This window comes from Castor canadensis, chromosome 15 (assembly GCF_047511655.1).
Source record: "Castor canadensis chromosome 15, mCasCan1.hap1v2, whole genome shotgun sequence".
NCBI lineage: Eukaryota > Metazoa > Chordata > Mammalia > Rodentia > Castoridae > Castor > Castor canadensis.
In genome coordinates, this window is record NC_133400.1 from 72,683,112 (window position 1) to 72,710,244 (window position 27,133).

The window sequence follows — 27,133 nt, forward strand, 5'->3', positions numbered from 1 at the left end:
ATTAATGGCTTTCATAAATGTTTTTGGTTTGTGTATATTCTTATCATTGGTTTATTTAAAATAAAAATAGTTTTATTTAGGAAAAAAAAAAAGGCTGGTGGAGTGGCTCAATTGGTAGAGCACCTAGCAAATGTGGGGCCCCGTGGTTTGGCAGACTTTGTAACACAATCTAGGCTCCAGAGACTTCTGTGTTCCACACAAGAGCATAACACCCACGAGCATAACACCCACATGGACACAGAGAGTTATACAGATGCCCATCCCACCCATCAGGAGAAAAAAATCTCAATGAAGTTCTTTCAATTAATTCCAACTTTTGAGCAATAGCATTTATTTGTGTACCCTTTAAAAATGTTAAAAAAGTGAATTCCTAGGATCTTAATGATATGACTTACTGTAGGTGATTATTAATACTAAAATAAAGTTACATTTACTGGTGATGACAATTTTTGTTTCAGAATTAGTTAGCCCTAGCCTACATAAAATAATTAATCAGAAAATAGAGCCAGTTATGTAATAAATTCACCTCTTAGATCTTTGTAATAAAACCACACCATTCAGAAAGTGGAATAAATATGGTTATTTAAAAGAAAGAGTAAGTTTTGCATATACTGACCTAAAAAGGTATCATGCTATATTAAATTTTTAAAAATCAATTGCAATTCACACAGAAATAGAAACACAGAAAACTGAATTTATTTTGGAAAATTGACAAGGGAGATCAAGGGAACCTAGATTTTAATTCATTTATTTTATAATTACTTTTGGAAAATAAAAATTAATTTCTTATTTTCTATAACAGATGAGTAGGCTTTCAATTCATCCACATAAAAGTGTTAAATTACAAAATTTTAAGTTAAGTAAAGGTGGGAGTAACATACCCTTTTTCACTTCAAAGGAAATTAATTTATTGATCATGATATCACATCTGCCAACCCCTTTTATGGGAATTTTAAGGCATAGGTTTGGCTTGAATATTATTTCCTGAAGATGTCTAATGAACTCATTAAATTCAGACCATAACTGATTCCCAGCCATTGAATTCAAGATTGAGGGAGGGCATGTAAAAGCAAGAAAAATTTAATATTTTTCAAACAAAGTTATCCACATAAGGAAGAAGAGAATCCGAACTGCCCAAAGCAGGACAGTTGAACGTCTGTGTCCAACCAAGGCTGGGATTTATCCTCTCATCTTAATCAACTAGAAGACTTGAAAAAACATCAAAAGCAATGATGTTCAGATACAGGACAACAGGCAACACAGAGCAGTTATCCTTAAAAGAAGAGAAATGAACGAGGCAGTCCTACAACTGCTCAAATACCTCCCTAGTAAGAATTTCCTGGCCAAGATCCAGAGCAGGAAATTTAAACAAAGTGTCAGAATCTCTGTAAGTTCAGAGTTTGGGGACAAGAGCAGCTAGAATTCAGAGCACAGAGGGAGAGATCTGTGTACAGATCAGTGGCAATTGTATGAGGATTTTCCTAACATCTGACTGATAGTGCATGTGTGTAATGAAACCACTACAACCAAGGCAAGCAGCGGGGCCAAGGTGAAGTTTGTGTTTCTGCAAGGCAGAAAGGTGACGTCAACTAATACACAGGTACTAAGTTGAGTCTCATTTGTGTGGCCAACATGGAATGAGCCTGAAAGCTGTTCTGGGCCTACCCTAAAACTTCAAAGCAAGCTTTAAAATGCTCACACTCTTTCCATGCATGATAACTGCATCCCAGAATAAAACAAAGAAAAAGGAAAAAGAATAACAACAAAAAAGAAAAGCAAAGAAAGACAAAAGCAATCAACAGTGTGAAATTCATACTACTATATATCCAATCAAAAATCTTGTAAAGAAGCATGAACATGCAAAGTATAACCAAAAGGAAAATAAATCAATATGAACAGATACAGAAGTGATGGAGGTAAGAAAATCAGTGGACGAGGACATTTAAGACAGCTATGTAAAGAAAAGTAGGGTCAAAATTGGAGAGAAATAGAAGGAGAGAAAAAAGATCCAAATGTAACTTTTAGACATAAAGAATACCGTGTCCAAAATGAAAATGACGTGCTAGATTGGATTAACAGCACCTGAAATACTCAAGAAGAAAATATAGGTAAATTAGAAGACACATTAATAGAATAACATAAAATGAAACACAATAAAACCAGAAAGGACAATAGAGCATCATGCAGTATGGCTCATGCCCGTAATCCCAACTACCAGGGAGGTAGAGATGAGGACAATACTGTTTGAGGCCATTCTGGACAAAAAGTTAGTGCGATCTCATCTGAATAAACAAAGGCAAATAAGGTGATGTGTGTCTGTAATCCCAGCTGTTTGGGAGGCATAGGTAAGAAGATAGTGGTCCAAGCTGGCCCTAGGCAAAAATTGCAAGACCCTCTCTGAAGAATAACCTAAAGCAAAAACGCCTGAAGGTGTGGCTGAAGTGGCATAACACCTACCTAGCAAATGCAAGGCCCTGAATTCACACCTCAGTACCTCCAAAGGTAAAAAGAAAAGAAAATAATTGGAATCACAGAAGTGGTTGGAAGAGAGAGAAACAGAAGAAATGTTGAACAAAAGTCAACAATTTGTGAAATTTGGTAAAATCTCTAAACCCAAAGATCACAATAAACAACAAAGAGAGAAAAGTAAAACATGAAGAACCCCATGCCAAGGGATGGTAATCAAATTTATTGGAGCTCTAGTAAAGAGAATAATCTTAAAAAGCAGCCAAACGGGAAAAAAGAAGCATTAGATATGGAGGAAGAAAGGGGAACAGCCAGTTTCATACTGAGTGACGGAGGACAACCAGAAGCTTTTTAAAAGCTCTTTAAGATATACTGAAGGCACATGTGTAAATGTCACAATGAAACCCGCTTTTACATCTAAGATATGCTAATAAAAATTTTTTATGCAAAGGAATGGAAAGAGATGGAAACTTGATTTACACAGCACAGTGAAGAATACTGGAAATGGCCAATATATGTCCAAATATGAAAACTTTTTTAAGGTCCTTATTCATTGTGTGGAGTTAGAGATTGGACTAGGGTCTCACACATGCTAGACAAGGACTCTGCCATTGAGCTACACCCCCAGCCCTTCAAGACTCTTTAAAATATAATTGGCTGTATTGAGAAAGGAAAATAATTTCAAGGAATTATGGAGTTTTTGACCTGTAGAGAAGTAAAATACATTACAGCACTAAGACAAAGGTGGGGGTGGATATAAATATTATTTTGTAAGGTTTTTTGTTTGTTTTACAGTTCTGGGACTAGAACCCAGACACAGGTTAGGCAAACATTCTGGCATTGGGCTGCACCACCAGCTCTCACATAATTCTTCTAGCACATATGAACTGGGATAATGTTGTTTTAAGGAAGGCTATAAAAAGTTAGACATGGCTACAAAACAAAAATGCAGGAGAATAAGCAATAGGAGATGCATAAAACAGCAAGAAGGAAAACCGAAACACAAATACACCTCAAAAATCACATTAAATTGAATAGTCTAAACTTACCAAATAAAAAGTGATTATCGAGTGAATAAATATTCTATTTTATGGTGTCTATAAGGAAATCTCTAAAAATAATGACAAACGGATAAAAAGTCCAAGAATGGAAAAACGCATACTATTGCAAATCAAAGGAAGTCTAGAGTAGACAAAATTATATCAGACAAAATAGACTTTGTATGATGGAATTTTACTTTTTTCTTTATTTATTTTGCTCAGGGCCTCATGCTCAGCCAAGCATTCTACTATTTGAGCCATGCCTCAGTCCTTTTGTATTTTGGTATGTGGTCTCACATTTTTGCTTGGGGCTGACCTTCGGACTCAATTCTCCAACTTCACATCCAAGTAGTTGGGATTATGGGCATGTGCCTCCATGTCCAGTTTGTTTTTGAAAAAAAGCTCGGTGACTTTTTGCTCAGGCTGGCCTCAAACTATAATCCTCTTGTCTCTGCATCCTGAGTAGCTGAAATTACATGTGTGAGCCACCATGCTGAGCATAGGATGTGGAATTTGAAACGAAATATAGAATGTAATTTTAATGATGAAGGATAAATTTTTAAAGAGAACATAAAAATGCCGACAGACCTTCAAAACCTATAAAGCAAAAGCTGTTTGAATTATAAAAAAAATAGAAAAAGTGGGAAAAATCAGTAAAATATAGAACATTTGAAAACACCCTCAACCAGTTTGATCTAATTGTAATTTATAAAACACTCCACCCAAGATCAGCAGAATATACTGTTCAAGCATTTACATAACATTTACCCAGATGGACCATACTTTGTCCCCTAAAACAAGGATCAGAACATTTTAAAGGACTGAAATGATGCAAAGTATATCCTCTAACCACAGTAGAGGTAAATTAGAATCAGTTAAGATATCTGGGAAGTCCATATATATATGAAAACTAAGCAAAGGTACCTAGACAATCTTCTAAATCAAAGAAGATACAAAAATGTTACATAAGAGGTATTTGGGGATTGAAAGAAAATGAAACATAGCATATCAAAATTTGTGGGCTATAGCTAATGTGGTGCTTAGAGGCAATTTTACAGCTTTAAACACTCATATTAGGAAAACATAAAGATTTAGAATCAAATACCTATAATTATACCTTGAGGAAAGCTTAGAAAGGAAAGCAAATTAAACCCAAAGTAAGGAGAAGAAATAATAAAGATCAGTGTAGAAATCTTTGAAGTGGAAGATATATGACCATTAGTGAAAAATCAATGAAATTCTGGACTTTAAGAAGATCAATAAAATTAATAAAGTCCCAGTTACCAAGACTAACATATATTAGATGTATGTGTACATAGGGAGACATTACTAATATCAGGGTGGAAAGAGGAGACACCACAACCAATGCTACTGACATTCAGCGGATGACAAGTAACACAAGAAACACGTCTGCCCTGGCGCCTCTGTCTTAGACCAGAGCTTCTACCCGAATCTCATAAGCGGTGGCCAGGGCTCACATCTTTATGCTTTATAGCTATTTTTCTCCATATGAATACAGACTTCAATATACATTAGAAATGTATGCCTGTTTGTAAACTTTAAATATTTTTACTAGAAATATAAATGTGACAACTTTTTCGATTTTATTTCAGGTATATATCAATTTTTAAGACAGCTGTAAAAAATGACATGAACAAGTTTAAAACTTCCATGAAAACTATGGGACCAGCAAAAGTCGAAGTACCTTCTCCAAAGCATTTTCTAAAGAAACATTCAAAGGATAAACCTCTACCACCCAGTAAGTTTTAGCACCCCCTTTTTTTAATGTTAAAAGTGTTAGTAGATAATTTAAGTAGAATTATTTGTTTTCAGTTAATATATACCATGATGGTAACTTGACCTCACATGATGTCAGGGTTGTGTGACTAGGAGATAGCTGCAATAGAGGGTATAGTAGAAAGAGACAGAAGAGTGATAAATTGCCCCCAAATTCTGGTGAGTCAGGCATCTTGAACTAGTCAATGAAGCTCTACCTCCAGTGCCACCCACATGCTTTACCATCTTAATCTCTAGCTAGTGGCATCAATTATAAGAATTCAGAATCCCAAGATAGTGTCTGATTAATGGGCAAGATTTTGCAGCCTATGATCTTTGATCTTTTTCCAAGAGATAACAGTTATCATTTGATGAGGCAATACCAGGCTATCTTTTGAATATAAGCATTAACTTTTCTGGGACTGAAGCACCCATGAGGTCTGGAGGAGTCTTAATGGGTGTGTGGCAGGCAGAGCCAGCTTCATGGGTGTGCTATCCACATTTAGAAGGGCCCCATGCTTGCTTTAGTGCTCTGCTATTGCCATCTTGCAGTTATCACCAGGTTTTGAGAAGGTTCTTCATTGTGTAATGGGCCTCAAAAAAGTATGTAGTTGATTCTAATCATAGAGTACATTGTGCTGGGAAAGAAGGCTATCAGGAAAATGGAGAATGTATGGAAATGGATCTGTGACAACATATGCACAGAAGCAACTTCTCCCATCCTCGGTATGTCCCCCTTAATGTCACAGGGCAATGAAGAAATGTCACAAATGAGTGTCTCTTTATAATGTTGGGCTTTTTATGTCTGCTCCATCAAGGAAATAATGCAACATCTCAAGCTCAGCTAGGGGTGTACTTTGACAAGAGTGCAATTACTTCTTCCTCTATGGCAGTGTTTTATGTCTCACAATCCTCTCTCATAATCTCTATCCCATGACAAAGGGTGAGGGCAGTGTCAGAAAAGGTGGAAGGAGCAAGTCTGAAAATACAACCTTCCTTTTTTTCAAAATTCTCTTTTCTACCTTCTTCAAGTGGAGTCTTAGCATTTGTGACCAACACCACCATTCAAGAACAGTGTACAATCTTAAAATAGAGTTCAGTATTCTCAGTGTCTTAAGAACAAATAATTCTGGATATTGTAAGAGCACTAAGAGCCCAGTGCAAGCCAGGCATAGTGCCGGTAGCCCCAGTACTGGGGAGGCTGAGGTGGGAAGGTTGCTTGAGCTCAGGAATTCGAAAACCACTTGAGATTCAATTTCAAAAAAATTACCTAAAGGAAAAAGAAAAAAAAAAAAAACAGTTCAGTGAGACACAGTAGTTCTGGAGGCTAGAGGTCTGACCTTCAGTTAGCAACAGAATTGTTTTCTTCTGCGGTATCTCTCCTTGGCTTGTAGACAGATGGTTGTCTTTTCCCTGTGTCTGTCTTCACATGGTCCTCTATGTTCCTGTGTGTCCAAATTTCCTTTTATAAGAACATTAGTCGTACTGGATTAGGGACTACTCTAATGATTTCATTTTATGGTAACTACCACATTAAAGACCCTATATCCAAATCACTACCTCCAAAGTCACATTCTGAGGTACTAAGGGTAAGGAACACAGTATCTGAATTCTGGGAGGACACAAGAAGCTAAAATACTCCATGGACTTTTAACAACAAATACTGTTTTTCTGATAATAGAAGTTATATAGACTCATAAACAAGGTCACCTAATGCAAAACTGAGTAAAGTCAATGTCCCTTAATAATTGTGATGGGTTAAGATTGGAGTAAGGCCATGTCAAGACATATGTTTTCTTCAGTTATTAGAAATAAATTATAATTATTCCACATTTTAGAACTAACAAACTATATTGATATGTCTGTATTAAAATAGATTGATTGGAATCGTCAAGCTGAAGAGACTGTGTAAAGTAACCATCGAATAAAGAAATAAGATAAATCCTGCATAGTAGTTAGTTTCAGAGGTGGGATACAATCAGGAATGAGTAAGAAAATTCACCCATGTTTGTGACACTTTATTTGTTGAACTGTGTATTGGGTTTTCTACATTACAGTAGCAATAGCTTAAGTGAAAATATCCATAGATTCATGGACTTTCAATACATCAAGCCTGATTCACTTACTTGGTGGTTTTCTAGCAGTTTTCTCCTGAAAAGCAATTATTTGTAGCACTGATAGTATTCAGAAGAGCATCTTAGTGTTTCTTATATAAACTTATCTTAAATGAGAAAACTGAACACTTATTGCTATAGTCTTTATAAGAAAATATTTTCAAATAGCCAGTAGAAATTTATTAGTGAGCTAGTATATAATTTAGGATGTTTGCCCTATTTTAGATTTTTTTAATACTTTTTCAACATTAATTGATTATGTTGTACTTAATTTTTTTCATTTTGATTATTTCTTTTTAAAACTACTTTTTGAGGTACATAGTTAATATACACAACACAGTAAGTTTGAGGATAAGTATATCTTTTTACCTTAAGTATCTGAATATATTATTACTAAAACCCCAAAACCCATGGTAAAATCTGGACATTGCAAATTGTATTGGGTAGTAATTTTTATTCTTTAATATTAACAAAAATTTTATGTTTAACAGAAAAAAAGTTTGCTTGGAATGAGCCCAGAAAGCCTGGTGTGCCCCTGAGGACTGATCATCCAGTCATGGGAATACAGAGTGGAAAAAATTTTATAACCACAAATGCAGCCGACGCCATCATGGGAGTGCCTAAAAAGCCTAAGCCAATTTATGTTGACAGAAGAACTGGAGACAAGCATGTCCTTGAGACTTCAGGTCTTGTTCCAAAGTACATAAAAAAAAAGGTAGCCTGAGATTTAAATCAGTTAAACATGGCATTCGTAGTAGTGATTACATCATCATCTATTCTCTGCAGTCTCTATTTGCTCCAAATCTAATGCAATGAAATGACCGAGAACTTGTATTGAGCAATACCATATAATTCAGTAGATGAAAGTTAGAATTGTTTTCCTCAATTTCAGTTGATAATACACTTAATAGTTATAACAACCATCCTCTGAAAAATATTAAGTTTTGGTGAGGTGAAAATGTCATTAAAAGGCCAAGTATGGTGGCACATACCTATAATCCCAGCTATACAGGAGGCAGAGACAAGAAGATTGTGGTTGGAGGCCACCAGCCTAGGCAAAGTTAGCAGAATACCATATCTTGAAAACAAACTAAAAGCAAAAGAACTGGGGATATGGCTCATGTGGGAAAGTGCTTGCCTAGCAACCTGGAGGCCTCGAGTTCAAAAGTATAGTCACTACTGTAAATCTGAGAGAAATGACCTTTCAGAAGATCTTAAGATGTAGTCATTAAACCACAAAAAGTTGGTGCAGAATGAGAGAAGTGAAGAGAGATACAACTTTAGGGCCATCTCACCATCAGAGTACTGTAAAGAATTCATGTTACTATTTTAACTTAAATGCGTTTGTTTTCAGTTTGATGTATGTTTGAGAGGACTATACAATGATCTAGTTCTTTTAGGTCCTTCATTTCTTTCTGAAAAAGGTGTTTATCAGATAAGCATGTAATTTCCTTGGTGAACATTATAGAAGCTCGAGTTTAATGTTAAGATGGAAGATGTAAGAAATAAAAACGTTTTACAAAGAAAAATATATAAATCCTCTTTTATATTGTATACTTATAGAGCATAAAAGTTCCTGGAACACATAGTAAAATAGGAGTACAAAATCCTAAAGAATAATAATAAGTTGTGGCAAGGACAGAAGGAAGAAAGGGAGGGAGGAAGGAAGAAAGGAATTTGGCACCTAATAAAAGTAAGACAAAGAACTGGTATTGTAATACGTATGCAATTATTAATATTAGTAGTGTATGTTAGCCTTCAGTAATGCAGCATATAAGAATATTTGAGATCCCTGATGCTTTGGCCCATTTGTGGGATTTTATTTTCTAAAAGGTATTGCGCCATCTCCTTTCTTAAGTAGAATATGCAAAATGTAATGCAATCTCTTCTGATGCTGTAGAATCATCATCATGAACTTCAGTTGTCTGTCATGCTTGAGCTGTCACCAGGTATTCCCTCAGCATTTCCTAAATTGGACTGGCCCTGTCATCATTGCATGCACTGCCACAGAACCCTGCTCTCAGCGTTTATTTGTGTAGTGCTGAGTAACTTCCCAGACCACACCTACATCTAGGATCTCTATCCCTTGTTCAGTCAAGATGGGTTAGGTTACGTTGTGGTAACAAAGAACCCTCAAATTCTAGTAACTTAAATCAACAAAATTTATTATTTGCTAGTAAATAGAGGACTTTTTAAAAAATTACTTTTCTACTAAGGGTTGTTAGAGGTTCTGCTTCTTATCCTCCTTTCCACCCAGAAAACCCAAAACATTACCTGTCACAAGGCTAAACAGAAGAGAAACCTGGCAAGTAGTTCACTTATTCTTAAGACTTCTACCCAGAAGAGATACTTGCATTCACATTGGGAAGGCAGATCATAGAGCTGCATCTTATTTCAACAGAATTAGTACAACATTATCCTTCCATAGCCCTGAAGAACCAGTGAATTTGTGCCACTTCTCCAGAGCAGTCTTTCCCAACCTCCTCATTTATCTACAATAGCCCCCTATTATTTTCTTGACCCTTCCTACACTTTATTTTACTTTATCCCAGATGAATTATTTTATAAGCCATCTCTCTGTATCCACGGGGGATTGTTTCCAGATCCCCCATGGATACCAAAATCTATGGATGCTCAAATCCCTTATATAAATGGCATCTTATTTGCGTATAACCTACATACATCCTTTTGTGTATTTTAGATCACCTCTAGATTACTTAAAATACCCAATACAATGCAAATGCTATGTAAATAGCTATTACCTGTATTTTTTTTCTTTTATTATTCATATATGCATACAAGGCTTGGGTCATTTCTCCCCCCTGCCCCACCCCCTCCCTTACCACCCACTCCGTCCCCTCCCTCTCCCCCCCCTCAATACCCAGCAGAAACTATTTTGCCCTTATTTCTAATTTTGTTGTAGAGAGAGTATAAGCAATAATAGGAAGGAACAAGGGTTTTTGCTGGTTGAGATAAGGATAGCTATACAGGGCATTGACTCACATTGATTTCCTGGGCGTGTGTGTTACCTTCTAGGTTAATTCTTTTTGACCTAACCTTTTCTCTAGTTCCTGGTCCCCTTTTCCTATTGGCCTCAGTTGCTTTTAAGGTATTTGCTTTAGTTTCTCTGCGTTAAGGGCAACAAATGCTAGCTAGTTTTTTAGGTGTCTTACCTATCCTTACCCCTCCCTTGTGTGCTCTCGCTTTTATCATGTGCTCAAAGTCCAATCCCATTGTTGTGTTTGCCCTTGATCTAATGTCCACATATGAGGGAGAACATATGATTTTTGGTCTTTTGGGCCAGGCTAACCTCACTCAGAATGATGTTCTCCAATTCCATCCATTTACCAGCGAATGATAACATTTCATTCTTCTTCATGGCTGCATAAAATTCCATTGTGTATAGATACCACATTTTCTTAATCCACTTGTCAGTGGTGGGGCATCTTGGCTGTTTCCATAACTTGGCTATTGTGAATAGTGCCACAATAAACATGGGTGTGCAGGTGCCTCTGGAGTAACCTATGTCACAGTCTTTTGGGTATATCCCCAAGAGTGGAATTGCTGGATCAAATGGTAGATCAATGTCTAGCTTTTTAAGTAGCCTCCAAATTTTTTTCCAGAGTGGTTGTACTAGTTTACATTCCCACCAACAGTGTAAGAGGGTTCATTTTTCCCCGCATCTTCGCCAACACCTGTTGTTGGTGGTGTTGCTGATGATGGCTATTCTAACAGGGGTGAGGTGGAATCTTAGTGTGGTTTTAATTTGCATTTTCTTTATGGCTAGAGATGGTGAGCATTTTTTCATGTGTTTTTTAGCCATTTGAATTTCTTCTTTTGAGAAAGTTCTGTTTAGTTCACTTGCCCATTTCTTTATTGGTTCATTAGTTTTGGGAGAATTTAGTTTTTTAAGTTCCCTATATATTCTGGCTATCAGTCCTTTGTCTGATGTGTAGCTGGCAAATATTTTCTCCCACTCTGTGGGTATTCTCTTCAGTTTAGAGACCATTTCTTTTGATGAACAGAAGCTTTTTAGCTTTATTAGGTCCCATTTATCTATGCTATCTCTTAGTTGCTGTGCTGCAGGAGTTTCATTGAGAAAGTTCTTACCTATACCTACTAACTCCAGAGTATTTCCTACTCTTTCCTGTATCAACTTTAGAGTTTGTGGTCTGATATTAAGATCCTTGATCCATTTTGAGTTAATCTTGGTATAGGGTGATATACATGGATCTAGTTTCAGTTTTTTGCAGACTGCTAACCAGTTTTCCCAGCAGTTTTTGTTGAAGAGGCTGCTATTTCTCCAACGTATATTTTTAGTGCCTTTGTCAAAGATAAGTTGCTTATAGTTGTGTGGCTTCATATCTGGGTCCTCTATTCTGTTCCACTGGTCTTCATGTCTGTTTTTGTGCCAGTACCATGCTGTTTTTATTGTTATTGCTTGGTAATATAGTTTGAAGTCAAGCATTGTGATACCTCCTGCATTGTTCTTTTGACTGAGTATTGCCTTGGCTATTCGTGGCCTCTTGTGTTTCCATATAAATTTCACAGTAGATTTTTCAATCTCTTTAATGAATGTCATTGGAATTTTGATGGGAATTGCATTAAACATGTAGATTACTTTTGGGAGTATCAACATTTTTATTATGTTGATTCTACCAATCCATGAGCATGGGAGATCTCTCCACTTTCTATAGTATTCCTCAATTTCTTTCTTCAGAAGTGTATAGTTTTCCTTGTAGAGGTCTTTCACATCTTTTGTTAGGTTTACACCTAGGTATTTGATTTTTTTTGAGGGTATTGTAAATGGAATTGTTTTCATACATTCTTTTTCCGTTTGCTCATTGTTAGTGTATAGAAATGCTAGTGATTTTTCTATGTTGATTTTATATCCTGCTACCTTGCTATAGCTATTGATGATGTCTAGAAGCTTCTGAGTAGAGTGTTTGGGGTCTTTGAGGTATAGGATCATGTCGTCTGCAAATAGGGATATTTTGACAGTTTCTTTACCTATTTGTATTCCTTTTATTCCTTCTTCTTGCCTAATTGCTCTGGCTAGGAATTCCAGTACTATGTTGAATAGGAGTGGAGATAGTGGGCATCCTTGTCTGGTTCCTGATTTTAGAGGGAATGGTTTTAATTTTTCTCCGTTAAGTATAATGCTGGCTGTAGGTTTGTCATATATAGCTTTTATAATGTTGAGGAACTTTCCTTCTATTCCTAGTTTTCTTAGAGCTTTTATCATGAAATGATGTTGGATCTTATCAAAGGCTTTTTCTGTATCTATTGAGATGATCAAGTGGTTTTTGTCCTTGCTTCTGTTAATGTGGTTTATTACATTTATTGATTTTCGTATGTTGAACCACCCCTGCATCCCTAGGATGAAGCCTACTTGGTCGTGGTGAATAATCTTTTTGATGTGTTGTTGAATTCGGTTTCCATTATTTTGTTGAGGATTTTTGCGTCAATGTTCATTAAGGAGATTGGCCTATAGTTCTCCTTTTTGGAGGTGTCTTTGCCTGGTTTTGGGATAAGTGTAATATTGGCTTCATAAAATGTGTTTGGCAGTTTTCCTTCCCTTTCTATTTCGTGGAACAGTTTAAGGAGGGTTGGTATCAGTTTTCTTTAAAGGTCTGATAGAATTCAGCAGAGAATCCATCAGGTCCTGGACTTTTCTTTTTGGGGAGACTCTTGATTGCTGCTTCAATTTCATTTTGTGTTATAGGTCTATTCAGGTGATTAATTTCCTCTTGGTTCAGTTTTGGATGATCATATGTATCTAGAAATCTGTCCATTTCTTTAAGATTTTCAAATTTATTTGAATATAGGTTCTCAAAGTAGTCTTTGATGATTTCCTGGACTTCCATGGTGTTTGTTGTTATCTCCCCTTTTGCATTCCTGATTCTACTAATTTGAGTTTTTTCTCTACTCATTTTAGTCAGGTTTTCTGGGGGTCTATCGATCTTGTTTATTTTTTCAAAGAACCAACTTTTTGTTTCATTAATTCTTTGTATGTTTTTTTTGGTTTCTATTTCGTTGATTTCAGCTCCTATTTTTATTATTTCTCTCCTTCTATTTGTTTTGGGATTTGCTTGTTCTTGCTTTTCTAGGAGTTTGAGATGTATCATTAGGTCATTGATTTGGGATCTTTCAGTCTTTTTAATATATGCACTCATGGCTATAAACTTTCCTCTCAGGACTGCCTTAGCTGTGTCCCGTAGGTTCCGGTAGGTTGCGTTTTCATTTTCATTGACTTCCAGGAACTTTTTAATTTCCTCTTTTATTTCATCGATGATCCATTCTTCATTAAGTAATGAGTTATTTAGTTTCCAGCTGTTTGCGTGTTTTTTGTCTTTACTTTTGTTGTTGAGTTCTACTTTTACTGCATTGTGATCAGATAGTATGCACGGTATAATTTCTATTTTCTTCTATTTGCTGAGACTTGCTTTGTGCTCTAGGATATGATCTATTTTGGAGAAGGTTCCATGGGCTGCTGAGAAGAATGTATATTGTGTAGAGGTTGGATGAAATGTTCTGTAGACATATACTAGGTCCATTTGATCTATTGCATATTTTAGATCTTGGATTTCTTTATTGAGTTTTTGTTTGGATGACCTATCTATTGACGATAATGGGGTGTTAAAGTCTCCCACAACCATTGTGTTGGCATTTATATATGCTTTTAGGTCTTTCAGGGTATGTTTGATGAAATTGGGTGCGTTGACATTGGGTGCATACAGATTGATGATTATTATTTTCTTTTGGTCTATTTCCCCTTTTATTAGTATGGAATGTCCTTCTTTATCTCGTTTGATCAATGTAGGTTTGAAGTCTACTTTGTCAGAGATAAGTATTGCTACTCCTGCCTGTTTTCAGGGGCCATTGGCTTGGTAAATCTTCTTCTAGCCTTTCATCCTTAGCCTATGCTTATTTCTGTCAGTGAGATGGGTCTCCTGTAAGCAACAAATTGTTGGATCTTCCTTTTTAATCCATTTCGTCAAGCGGTGCCTTTTGATGGGTGAATTAAGTCCGTTAACATTAAGCGTTAGTACTGATAGGTATGTAGTGATTCCTGTCATTTAGTTGTCTTAGTTGTTTGAAGGTTTGATTGTGTGTACCTAACTTGAGGTTACTCTCTACTGTCTTGCTTTTTCTTTTCCTGTGGTTTGGTGCTGCCTACCTTTTCATGGTTAAGTTGGGTTTCACTTTCTGTGTGCAGAATCCCTTGCAGGATCTTTTGTAGTGGTGGCTTTGTGGTCACATATTGTTTTAGTTTCTGCTTATCATGGAAGACTTTTATTGCTCCATCTATTTTGAATGATAGTTTTGCTGGGTAGAGTATCCTGGGGTCGAAGTTATTTTCATTCAGTGCCCGGAAGATCTCACCCCACGCTCTTCTTGCTTTTAATGTTTCTGTTGAGAAGTCTGCTGTGATTTTGGTGGGTTTACCTTTGTATGTTACTTGTTTTTTCTCTCTTACAGCCTTCAATATTCTTTCCTTAGTTTCTGAACTTGTTGTTTTAATGATGATATGTCGTGGAGTAGTTCTATTTTGATCTGGTCTGTTTGGTGTCCTGGAGGCCTCTTGCATCTGTATGGGAATATCTTTCTCTAGATTTGGGAGATTTTCCATTATTATTTTGTTGAATAGATTACACATTCCCTTCGCTTGCACCTCTTCTCCTTCTTCGATGCCCATGATTCTCAAGTTTGGTCTTTTGATGGAGTCAGTGAGTTCTTGCATTTTCTTTTCACAGGTCTTGAGTTGTTTAATTAATAGTTCTTCGGTTTTTCCTTTAATTACCATTTCATCTTCAAGTTCTGAGATTCTGTCTTCTGTTTGTTCTATTCTGCTGGATTGGCCTTCCGTTTTGTTTTGCAGTTCTGTTTCATTCTTTTTTCTGAGGTTTTCCATATCCTGGCTGTTTTCCTCTTTAATGTTGTCTATTTTTGTCCTGAGTTCATTTATCCATTATTCATCATGCTCTCTCTTGCACTTTGGTGTTTATGGAGTGCTTCTATGGTTTCCTTTATTTCTTTTTTTGCTTTTTCAAATTCTCTATTTTTGTTGTCTTGGAATTTCTTGAGTGTCTCCTGTACATTTTGGTTGACCCTATCCAGTATCATCTCTATAAAATTCTCATTGAGTACTTGTAGTATGTCTTCTTTTTAAATTATTCTTGTGGGCTTCATTGGGTCCTTTGGCATAGTTTATCTTCATTTTGTTGGAGTCTGAACCTGAGTTTCTGTTTTCTTCATTCCGCTCTGGTTCTTGTACTAATTTTTTGCTGTGGGAAAACTGGTTTCCCTGTTTTTTCTGTCTTCCCATCATTGTCTTTGGTGTTGTTACTGTCCCTGTACTGTGTGCAATTAAGTATTTTCTAGCTTGTAATAATAACAATGGTAATATTTAGAATGGAAGGGTGAGCTGAGATGGAAAGCAAGAAGTTAAAGAAAAGGGGAAAACAAATATACAGACAAGAGGGAGAAAGCAGAACAAGGTTTCAGACAAGAAAGTTTCAAAGGTATAAACAGGGAGTGTTAGTGTACTAGTTGACAGTAAGCTGAACAGACATTAGAGAGACAGAGAGAGGATTGAAAATAAAAAATAAAAAAAATTAAGATAAGAATAAAAATAAAAAATAAGTAAATGAAAGAAATATCTCTATATAAAAATGAATTAAAATAAAATGGAAAATAGAAAATTAAAAAAAAAGAAAAACCAAAAAACCAAAAAACCCTCCAAGTTCAAATGCAATGAAATTTCCGTCTTAATAATTTGGGTGTCCATCTCAGTCTCCAGTCCTGGAGATGGTGCCTCAGATGTTGTTCTGTAGTTGTCTCATCAAAGGGGATGCATAAAGTAGAACAAAACCACACACTCACACACACACACACACACACACACACACACACACACAAAACAAAAAAACCCCACCAAGTGTCCCAAGTTCAAATGCAATACAGTTTCAGTAAGTTTTTCCTCTTGCAGGTGTAATTCGGTTGTTCTCTCATCAAAGGTAGGGAGAAAAAGAAAAAAAAGAGTCTGGAGACAGTTCTGAGAATGGTGTCTGCGGCTGTGGCTCGCCTGCCCGCTGCTGTCAGCCTGTTATTGCTGGAGGCGTTGTTTATGCAGATCTCAAGGATGAGCTTAGCACTCACCTTGCCCCGCAGGCTTTGTTTGTTCAGAGTTCTCCTGTGCGTGAGCCTCTGCTACAGGCTTTCCCCTTTCCAAGCACTGGGAAAGGTGACACTGCACCCACATTGTCAGGCCTGGTCTGCGTCTTCCCAAGCCATCTGGGCGCGGGTGACTGGCGGCCCGGGGACCCTCCTGGTTTCTCCATTTAACGTGAAGTGGAGATTCTCTGTGCCGGCTGGAGGTGTGGAGGGGTCAAAGTTATGCCTCTTCTCAGTGATTATGCCTGCAAAGTGTGTCTCCAGCATTCTCCAAGATTTCACTATAGGAGGCTCGCTTTCTGCTTCCTCCCTCTAGCCGCCATCTTGGAATCCTCTATTACCTGTATTGTTTAGGGAATAATGACAAGAAAAAAAGTGCATGTTCAGTATAGATGCAATTATTCAATAAGTTTTCTATCCACTGTTGGTTGAACCCATGGATTTGGAACTGACAAATACAGAGGGATGTATTTGTCACTTTATATTCAGTGAGTGTCTCTCACCAAATAGAATGAAAATTCCATAAGGAAAGAAGCTTTGCTTTTCTTATTCATCTTTTTCTTTTTGCAGTACTGGGGATTGAACCCAGTACCTTGACCCTGTGTGTGCTAGGCAAGCACTCTGCCACTTGAACCATGCCACTGGCCCTTTTATTTGTATTTTATTTTTGAAGATAGGGTCTCCCACTTTTTATTGGGCTGGCTTCAAACTTGCAATCCTCCCATTTCTGCCTCCGTAATAGCTGGGATTGACGAAATGCACCACCAGGCCCGGTACTTCTTCACTATCAGTCTTAGCACCAAGTACATTCTCAAATACTTTTTTGTCTCTATAGACCAGTAGCATTAATCTTTCAGACCATTAATCTGAAAGAACCTCAGCTGATGGCTTTACTGTCAGTCTTCTAAGAAGCCCAGGAGCCAAAAAATATAGCTTGCCTTTCCAAAAACAACCGTAGGGTCCCAGGCCAATTTTCTCTTAAATTTTAAGAGTATGTTTTCATAAAGCCTTGTGTCTCCTTTTATTTAACCAAGAAAAAGAACTCAAGATAAAAACAGATGTACATAAAGTATAGAAAAGAAAAGGCCAACTCTTAGAGGTACAGTAAGGGTGGAGTTTCAAGCCAGAAACAGGCACTGGAGACATTCAGAAGAGGAAAACAAATGACCACAATAACTTCTCAGTTTTAAAAGATTACTCCTTTTGGGGGAAAAAAATTATTGAATTATGTCAATATGCAGTGTTTTGAGAAAAGTCTTTAAGTCTGTAAAATTTTTTCTCTAGTTATTGGTTTCTATGTACATACATATTGAGATTGCATTCAAAATACTGATGATATTTTTGCTGAAAAATCCTTACAGGATTATGGCATCACACCTGAATACATATGTAAGCGAAATGAGGATGTAAAGAAAGCCCAAGAAGAATATGATAATTATATCCAGGAAAACCTTAAGAAAGCAGCTATGAAACGACTGTCTGATGAGGAAAGGGAGGCGGTTCTGCAGGTCAGTGTTCTGTAATTTCTACTTGTAAAGAACTCTTAGCAACATCTCTGAAAGAAAGGCCTGTCCACTCTACAATCAACTTGATTATTAAAATAACATTTTGACTTTGAAACCAATAGACTGTTTTGGTTTTAGTAAGAAACTCCATTCAGTAGAGCTGACTCTTTGGAAAGAACAAGAAATTATAACATAGGGATTCATCGAATAATATTTTGTTTCCAACTTAGCGACTTTGTGTTATAAAGAAGACTACATTCTTTTATCACCAACATGAATGAATAAGGCAGTTTTCATTCTCACTCCCCTGAATTTGTAAAAAAAAAAAAAAAAAAATGCCCATAAACTAGACATTTTTCACTAGATGGAGCTCTAGAATAATTGAAGCTATCTAACCTACTTTTTCTCTTTCTTATTATACAACTATCAAAATTATTAATTTACCGGGTGTTAGGTTTTACACATATTGTCTTTATTTTGAATAAAGTAAACACAAAGGTATATTTATATTGGATTTTTAATGCAAGGCTTTTATCTAAAGCATTTAAAACATTTGTACAGAGTATTTGTTAAGCACCTGCTTATTCTCATCCACAGTCAGGCTGTCTCTTACAGAGGTGAAATTGTTCTTTGCTCTTTTATTTTGAAAGCTTTCTACAACGCCATTTCTAGTAACTTCATAAAAACAGAGAAAACTCTTTTTACATCATTAATTTCTACTGGAAATGGATTCATATACTGTTACAAATTCTTAGCATTTTATCAGTGTCATCATAATCACCAATACAGGTTTATTAGATGTCTATTCTGCAAACATTATCTTGCTAAGCCCTGAGAATATTTTAAAAGGCATAAAATAAATTTTTTGCTGTAGAGATTGTTTTAATTTAATTGATGAAAGGTAATATGTGCATCTATACATGTGTAGATACACAGGTATGTGTGTGTGTGTGTGTGTGTGTGTGTGTGTATGGGTGTGTGTGTGTGTGTGTGTGTGTGTGTGTATGTGTGTAGACTGCAAGTTTTTTAAGAGTCCAGGGCACTAGTCAACACTGAAGGATAAAGATCTTTAACCAAGCCTCAAAGTACAGAATGAGAGAAGGTATTCCAGACAGCAGGAGTGGCTTAAGGGTAAGGACTGAGTTTCTTTGTTGACAGTGGCATCCCTGGTGCCTGGTCCAGTATCCAGCAGAGGTTCCCATAACAGGGTTCTGCAAAGGAGAGTGGAAGACAGGCTGGCATGAAAGTGGAGTCTGCACATCACTTTTGGGGAGACTGCTGCTTTTTGGCCTGTTATTTCTTTCCAGTTTGGATTCTACCATTTTCAGAAAGTACATGCCTTTGTGAAAGTAGGATTTTATACCTAAGTTAGGCTTAAAAAAAAAAAAGAAGAAGCAGAAAATAGGCAGAACTCCCATCTACCTCTGCTGGACCCTGGGTTAGGCTTGGGGATGCCACTGTCAACAAAGAGACATAGTCCTTGCCCTTAAGCCACTCCTGCTGTCTGGGACACCTTCTTATTCTGCACTTTGAGGCTCAGCTAAAGATCTACATCCTTCAGTGTTGACTAGTGCCCTGGACTCTTATAAAACTTATAATCACACACACACACACACACACACACACACACACACACACACACACTTCATTTTGGGTATAATGGATATACAGCCTTCAGTTTCATTTTCTGGTCACTCCAGAGTTACCCTTTGATGCATGAATAGCAAATCCTCCATCAGATGCCTTACTAGCTAGGGAGCACAGTGGCCATAGTAATAAAGCCACTAGTTCCACTACCAACAAGCTGTAAGCTATGCTTCCCTCCCTGGTTAAAGTTGCATAGAGTTCTATGGCAATATGGCTGCATGCCCAAAGTAAATTCTGTCCTGCTTGTTTTGTTTTTTTGTTTGTTTGTTTGGGTTTTTTGTTGTTTTTTTGTCATGAAAATAACAGTCTTATTATATCTGGAAGGGAGCATCTGGTCTTGAGTCTAAACTTCTCATTTTACGGATGAGGACACAAAATGCAGGTATAGTAAGTCGGCTCATCCACCATTCATCCATCCATTCATTTGTTGAACATCTGTCCTGTTCCAGGCACTGTATCCAGCTGAGGGAAACTGTGGTGTGAAAAACAAATGCAATCTTATTGTCAATGAACTTCAAGTTTGGTTTATACTTGTTCTTAGTCACAAATGATCCAGTGGATGAATAGGGACTAAAAGTCACATTTACCAACTCCTGGCTGGTGTTTTCCTCACTACCTCATGGCTACAGTCACAGGGAGAAAGGCAGGGAAGCTGTCTGAATGAGGACCCCAGCAGGAACTAGAAGATACTTTCTGCTGGGATTCTCAAGAGAATTTCAGAAAGACCTAGTTACAGAAGTGAAACAGGGTAAGAGAACCAACAAGGATCACAGAGGCATCCCAGGCCTAAGGAAAAGGGAACTCTCTACTACCACCTATGCTTGAAGGGCAAGGACAATAAATAGTGTTATGGGAGCCTAACGTGAGCTGGAGCCCTAAAGAAGGGATACCTGACAGGCATCATAGTCACAGATAAATGCAGTTAGAAATCTAGCTATTGTCCAGATAGTGTTGAGGGAGAGGGAGAAGAAAGGCACCAAACTCTTTCCTCCCACCAAGGTCTTCTTTGGCTGAACTCAGTCAGAGGAGGGGGTGGAGGGGTGCACAAGACCCAAGAGAACAGCCCCCAAGACTTGACTCCCACCTTCCAAGCCTAGTTACTGAGCAAGGCAGGAAGTGGAGAAAGTTTGGAGGGTGAGGTGGGTACAAAAGGAACATGAAACTGAAGGCACTCCTCAGGATATGAGCACTTCTCCCTACTTATTTTTCTCCCAAATTAGTAATATTACCTTAGCATTAAAATAGAAGGAAGAAAAATATGGAAATAAAAAATAATGGAAAATTGCTATTGCTATCATGGATAAAAGATCCTTTTAAAGGATAAAATAACCAAAAAAAAGCCTTACAAACAGCAAGGAGGCTACTTCAACACAACATGAACTATTTGTTACATTTAGTTTCCATCCCAAGCTGTTGACTTTGATCCAAACATTATTGTACACGCTGGAAGATAAAAGCAAACTACCCTTTAAAAAGAAATCCAGAGAAAAAATGTAGCTGCTGTGACCATAAGTAATATGGAAATATCACCCAAGAAGCTCTGAAAAACCTTTGATATTTGAAAGTGTACAAATATATACATTTCCTCTCTGCAGTAGACACCCCAGTGGAGCACTGTGGAAACATATGTCACATTTCATAATGAAAGGCCATGGAGAAGCAGAATTCTTTGAGGATTTCTTTTTAGAATACATCTCATATTCTATTAAAAACTATGCTGACCTATCTCCCTTTTTTCAAAGTTCAACCTGGAGGCTTTTTTCTCTCCTTTATCTCTTCCCCTTCACAGAGCTTTGATTTAATTTCACTCAATAAGGGGTCAAAGCCTTTTGCCCTTTTCTCCCCAACCAACCTATTCTCTACAGTGCACCCTGTCCTATAATTATTTTTTACCTAAGCATAGAACTAAATCATTGACATTTTATTGTCCCCAAAAAGTTTCTACAAAATTGAGTTTGTACCATGAGGGCTTATTGTGAGGTATTATTACATAAGATAGTTCTAATCTCTTTTATGCCTACAGACATAGCCATGGCTTTCAAGAGCCATGTTTTTCCTACAATATTTTATATTGAACTGTTTGTTTTCCTTTATGCTTTTGTGTAAATAAAATGATCTGTGTACCCACAATGAACAGTAAAAAGTGTTAATTTATAAAAGGTTATTGAATTAATTCAATTAGTACCTTAAGACCGTTTTGTCAGTGGAGAACTATAATAAGAAATATAATTAGGGAGAGGTGGAAAAGAACCTTTATAGCTCCTAAGAGAGCCCTAATTTTGAATTTGTTGATTCCTGAGACTATAAAGCATTAACTACATTACTGAATTAGCATGTCTTGGGTTTAACAGCATTCCAATCATTTTTGGAACACATTAATGGCAAGTATAGATCCCTTGATGATATGGAGGATGATTTGTTCTATCTAATATACTGAAAATACTTGTAAAGTATTGTCTTTTGTAAAATTGTATTTGGGCATTTTTTACAATCCCACTTTGCCAAATATAAGAAAATATCTCCATACAAGTCAGAATCAAGTCTTTCAATAAGATTTCTCTGTTGAATAATGAGGGAAAAAATAAAATTCTAGTGAAAAAAGTAAAATTTTTATAAGAAATAGTTTTCTGCTCAATTTTTTTAAATGTAGGGATATCAATTCTCAAACTGTTGGCTTTTACCAAGCATTTGCTGTGAACTTAGTGCCATAATACTCACAATTCTGCATATGCATATTTGATGATAAAAACAAGTACGGTAACACCAAGAACAGAGCAAATAAATACTCCCAGTGGGCACTGAGCAGACAATCGAGGACAGAATTTGGCCTCTGCACAGTTTTTTGTGTTACTGTGGCCAAGTCCTTGATAAATACATATCATTTTAAAAGTTCTTTTTGACATTTTTTAAGTTCTGTACCTATTTACATTCTTTGCTACCAATATCATTTCTTTACCATTTACTTTGCTTTTTCAATATGCTTTTGTATTTTCTGTTTTCTTTATCATTTGCAGGGATTGAAAAAGAACTGGGAAGAGGTGCACAAGGAGTTCCAGTCCCTGTCAGTCTTCATTGACTCCATACCAAAGAAGATTCGCAAGCAGAAGCTAGAAGAAGAAATGAAACAGCTGGAACATGACATTAGTGTCATTGAAAAGCACAAAATTATCTATATTGCTAATAAGTAATGGTGAGTTTTTTAAGTATAGAAATTTAATATAGGAGGAAACATGGAAAATATAAAAACAAAACTTCAAGTTTTTCAAAGAGGAAAATACTATGAAGAGAATAAAAATAGTTTAAATCAAAATGCTTAGGCAATTTTAAAGAATAATTGAATTATTCACTTATACAAGAGGAAAGTATTGTCACTAGTGTCATGTTTTCCACAGATAAACAACCACTGACGTTTGAGAATGTGTGTTCCAGTTCTGTATTCTATCCTATAAGCCACTGTTGTTATGTACCTGTTTCACATAAACATTGATTTGTGAAAAAAAAGTCAACACTCAGACCTTCAAATTCTTCTGCACTTCAGGATACAAAGAGCACAACTTTAAAAATTATCAAGTATTTTGAATTGGAGATAGAAGCATATGTTCTCTTGCTACTCTGTAGTATTTCCTACTTTTTTTTTTTTGAGCTTCACTGATTTAAAAGATACATTCTCTGGTAGTCTTTGTTGTTTGCAGTTACTCCAAATTATAATATTTTCAATATACATAACAGTATATATGGTAAAATTCTTATATTTGAAGAAAGAAAAACTAAAATAAAAATCAAGAAGACAATTTGTAAAAGGCATTGAGAAATGATTTAAGAGAATAACCTCCTTTATGACTTACTGATTTTTAAAACCTGTGATACACTGCTTTATTCTGTAACTCACTATGCATATTTTACTAAGATGTGCTTTTTTTTTTTTTTTTGGCCCTTTCTCTTTATCTATTTTGTGAATTCTAAAGTTAATTTTTATAGTTTTGTAATTTAGTAAACAATAGATTTATGTAAGTGGAACTAGTTCCTACTCAAAATAAGAAATAAATCTATGTGTATCTAAGAAGGAAAAAGATTCTTTTATAAAATTTTACAAAATTTTAAATTAGTAATTCAGTAAAATGTATAAAACTATAAAATACCAGAAAAACATAACAATTTCTACTACTTACACAAATTTTTAGCCTATAGATGACATAGAAACAAATAGTAAGTCTTTTTAAGCATTTTTACCAACACAGAATTTGAGAGTATTATTAAAAAGCTTACTTTAGCTAGAGGAAAATATTTATATATAATTTTTTAAATTCAGTTTAAACTTTTTTACATCTCTTTATGAACATTCTTCTTTATTAGCCTTGGAAAGATACTTTTTTAAATGGGCAGTGTATGATACATGATAACTACAAAAGATGTTATATTATAAATTTTCACTTGTCCAGAATAGTTGGTAGCTCTTTAGGGTAAGTTAACAGCTGCAACAATAAACCCCAAATGTATTATTAAATAACCATAATAGAAGCTCAGCTCTTTCTCACATAACAGCATGGTGCTGTAAACAGGTCAACAGGAACCCCTTTCCACACACTCACTTAGGGACCCACACTTACAAAGCAGTTAGGTTCTGTCCTGTTCAGAGGTGGGGAGTGATAGGCACAGGCCAGGCCTAGCACGGTTGCTTATCATTCTACTTGCATCGTCTAAGTCAGCAACTGAGGTTGCTTTAACAAGTCTTAGTTGCCTGATAAAATAAAGATACCGTTCTCATTTACGTCACTGATATGAGTGAGGATTGTGGATACCCTGTTCCGTGCAGCCACTCAGGGACTCAGCCCCCTTTTGTTAAGCGTCTCTCCTGGTATCGCCAGCCTTCTCTGCTAGAGTTCAGGAAAAGATATTTAGGTTAGTATTTTATTTTTGAAGTGACTGCTATACATACTCATTTTTTAAAAAATCAATAGCAATAGCAATATAACAACATTCAAATTATTTCAGCCATATGGTTATTACACTTTGGAGTCCTGAGTGGGAGTAGCCTTAAATGTTAAAACAATAACTTTGTGGTTTTAATGAGTGGGTTTTTTTCTTGCTTTCTATAAATGTGCTCTAAAAAAAAAAAAATCAGGACTTTTTTATTCTTTGACCCAGAGTGTATTGCTAGATGGACTTTGTTGCTTTTGTCTCGTATAGGGGAACTTCCCATCCATTGCCCCTAGAAGGGTTTTCCTGCAATGGAAGCCCAACCTTGGTTAGCTCTAATGCACTTTCTTCTCATCCACACATTCTTCTGGGTCATCCTATCAGTCCGAGGAGGGACAGACACATAATTCAGAGGACTGTTCGGTGACTGATTCTCTCTCCTTGTGATCGTGAAGTAAGAGACACTGAGATTTCAGTTACTTGGGGATAAAAACCTGAGCCTAAAAGTCAAACTTCATTATTACTGCTAGTTTGGCTTGGTTTCTTTTCCTTTTCCAAGGAACTCTGAGTAGAAGCATAAATATTTGATGTGGTCTGACCCTTTGCTTATGACTTTGGCTTGGGTGCTTGAAAATACTGCCCCTTCCAACCCACTACAACCGATATGCCCATGATACTGAGTTACCAAAGGCCTCCCAGATCTGCACACGTGAACAGAAAGCTGGCATTGTCCTTCTCACCTCCCTGAATCTGGCCTTCAAATGTCAGCTTATCAAATTCCTATGACGCCCCTCTTTGATTCCGCAGAATCTGGCTTCCTTTTACAGCATTGATCAGACTGCACTGTGCATGTCTGGGTGTTTGCCTATTTCCTGTGAAACTGCAAACTTCTGGGGAAAAGGGACTGTGTATCTTTTCTTTTGCATTCCTTAGAATTCACAAAAGAGCTGGTATAGAGAAGTTCTTCAAAAATTCTTTATTGAAGAAATTCATGAACAAAATCCAATTATATATTTCAATGACCCATTAGCATTGTTTTCATGACCTAAATCAGACTTACAGATCTTTTTGTTATGAGATAAACCAGTTGACACCACACCAAAGAGTTGGAATTTGATCGAGTCAGGAAAAGACAATTGCATGTAATGCTGAAGAGTTCAGGCACTAGAGTCAGGCAAGACACAGATCCACTTCTCAACTCTACTGCTCACTACACTGTGACACCCTGTTTTCCTTATCTGTAAGATGAGGTCGATAACCTACAACTGTGCTTTCTAAAGTTATGATGAGAATGAACGAGACAATATAAATACAACAGCACAGTCCCTGGCATCTAAGATCTCATAGATTCCTTTCAATGTGTAGTGCTTTTGTCCAGTTTGTGCTAGGCCCCTTAGCATACTGTCAATAGAATTTTCCAAACCACTAAAATCTGGTTTGCATAAAGGACCTGATTGAAAAGTTCAGAAGTCCTAGCCTAAAATTAGTCTGGCCTGGTTAATCTCCTAAATGGCACACACAGTTGATAACAACTGTATTTGGTAACTTCTATCTTTAGTAACTGCCCCAAATTTGGCAATACTTTCCAAGTTACTCAGCATAGACATTCCAAAAAGAAAAATAAGTTCAAGTCAACAATGATGCCAGAGAGTCGCTGAGGGGAAAGGTCTGCAGGTTGACTTCAGTGAGGATCATGGGTGACATTATTGATTTTGAGATGCTCAGATTCTGACCTCAAGTCTGGAGGTACAGTTCACCATTCTCAGGACCTCAGAGAAGATGCACATGAACTAAACTGCACTTGAACTTACTTGAGTTGTCACCTAAACATCAATTTTTAAGCAACATCTTTGACCCAAATAAATCCAATCAATACATTCCCTTCTATTAGTCAAGCAGTAAGAGAAGACAAGTCATAGCCAAAGGGTATGTCGGCTAGAATAGAGTCAGAAGGAAAAAAATAGGTTATTCTGTAACAATCCCTTCAGTAGCTCACTCCTTGTCCTTAACAAATATTGACTGCCTATTCCATGCCAGTAAGTGTTCCAGTTGCTAGGTATTTGTGAACAACACAGTGATGTTGGAAAGATACAAACACACAAATTTATAACTAAAAGTTTATATTCATCTTTTGAAAGAAAAAGTAGGATGCTATTTTTAAGAGAATATCAAGGGAGTTCTAAACCAGATTTTGTAGTATCTGACTCTTAAACTAAAGAATTAGTACTTCAAAGTTAAGAGAAGTAAGATGAGAAGGAGTGCAAATAGGAAAGAAATCTGAGCAGAGAGAATAAAATTTGTGAAGAATCTGAGGCTCCCATAGGAGGAAGGCCGGCATTGGGACTGGAGGATTCTTAGAGATGGGACAAACATGCAAACTGAAGATGAGGACAGAAACAGGGGCCATTAATGTGTTGTAAGCAGAGGTGACATGATGCAATTTATCCACTTGCTACATGGATCCAGGTAAAAGAATGAATACATGTGGGAG

General features: G+C 36.5%; 1 protein-coding gene across 1 annotated transcript in view; it reads left to right on the forward strand.

Moving 5' to 3' along the window:
- Enkur (enkurin, TRPC channel interacting protein) overlaps positions 1–23,653 on the forward strand; it is a 29,951-nt gene extending 6,298 nt beyond the window's left edge. The window contains exons 2-5 of the mRNA XM_074055425.1: positions 5,120–5,265; positions 7,888–8,111; positions 17,935–18,081; positions 22,740–23,653. Coding sequence (XP_073911526.1) covers positions 5,120–5,265; positions 7,888–8,111; positions 17,935–18,081; positions 22,740–22,913 — 691 coding nt within the window. The 3' untranslated portion in view covers positions 22,914–23,653. The remainder of the gene's footprint in view (positions 1–5,119; positions 5,266–7,887; positions 8,112–17,934; positions 18,082–22,739) is intronic.
- Positions 23,654–27,133: the final 3,480 nt, after the last annotated feature.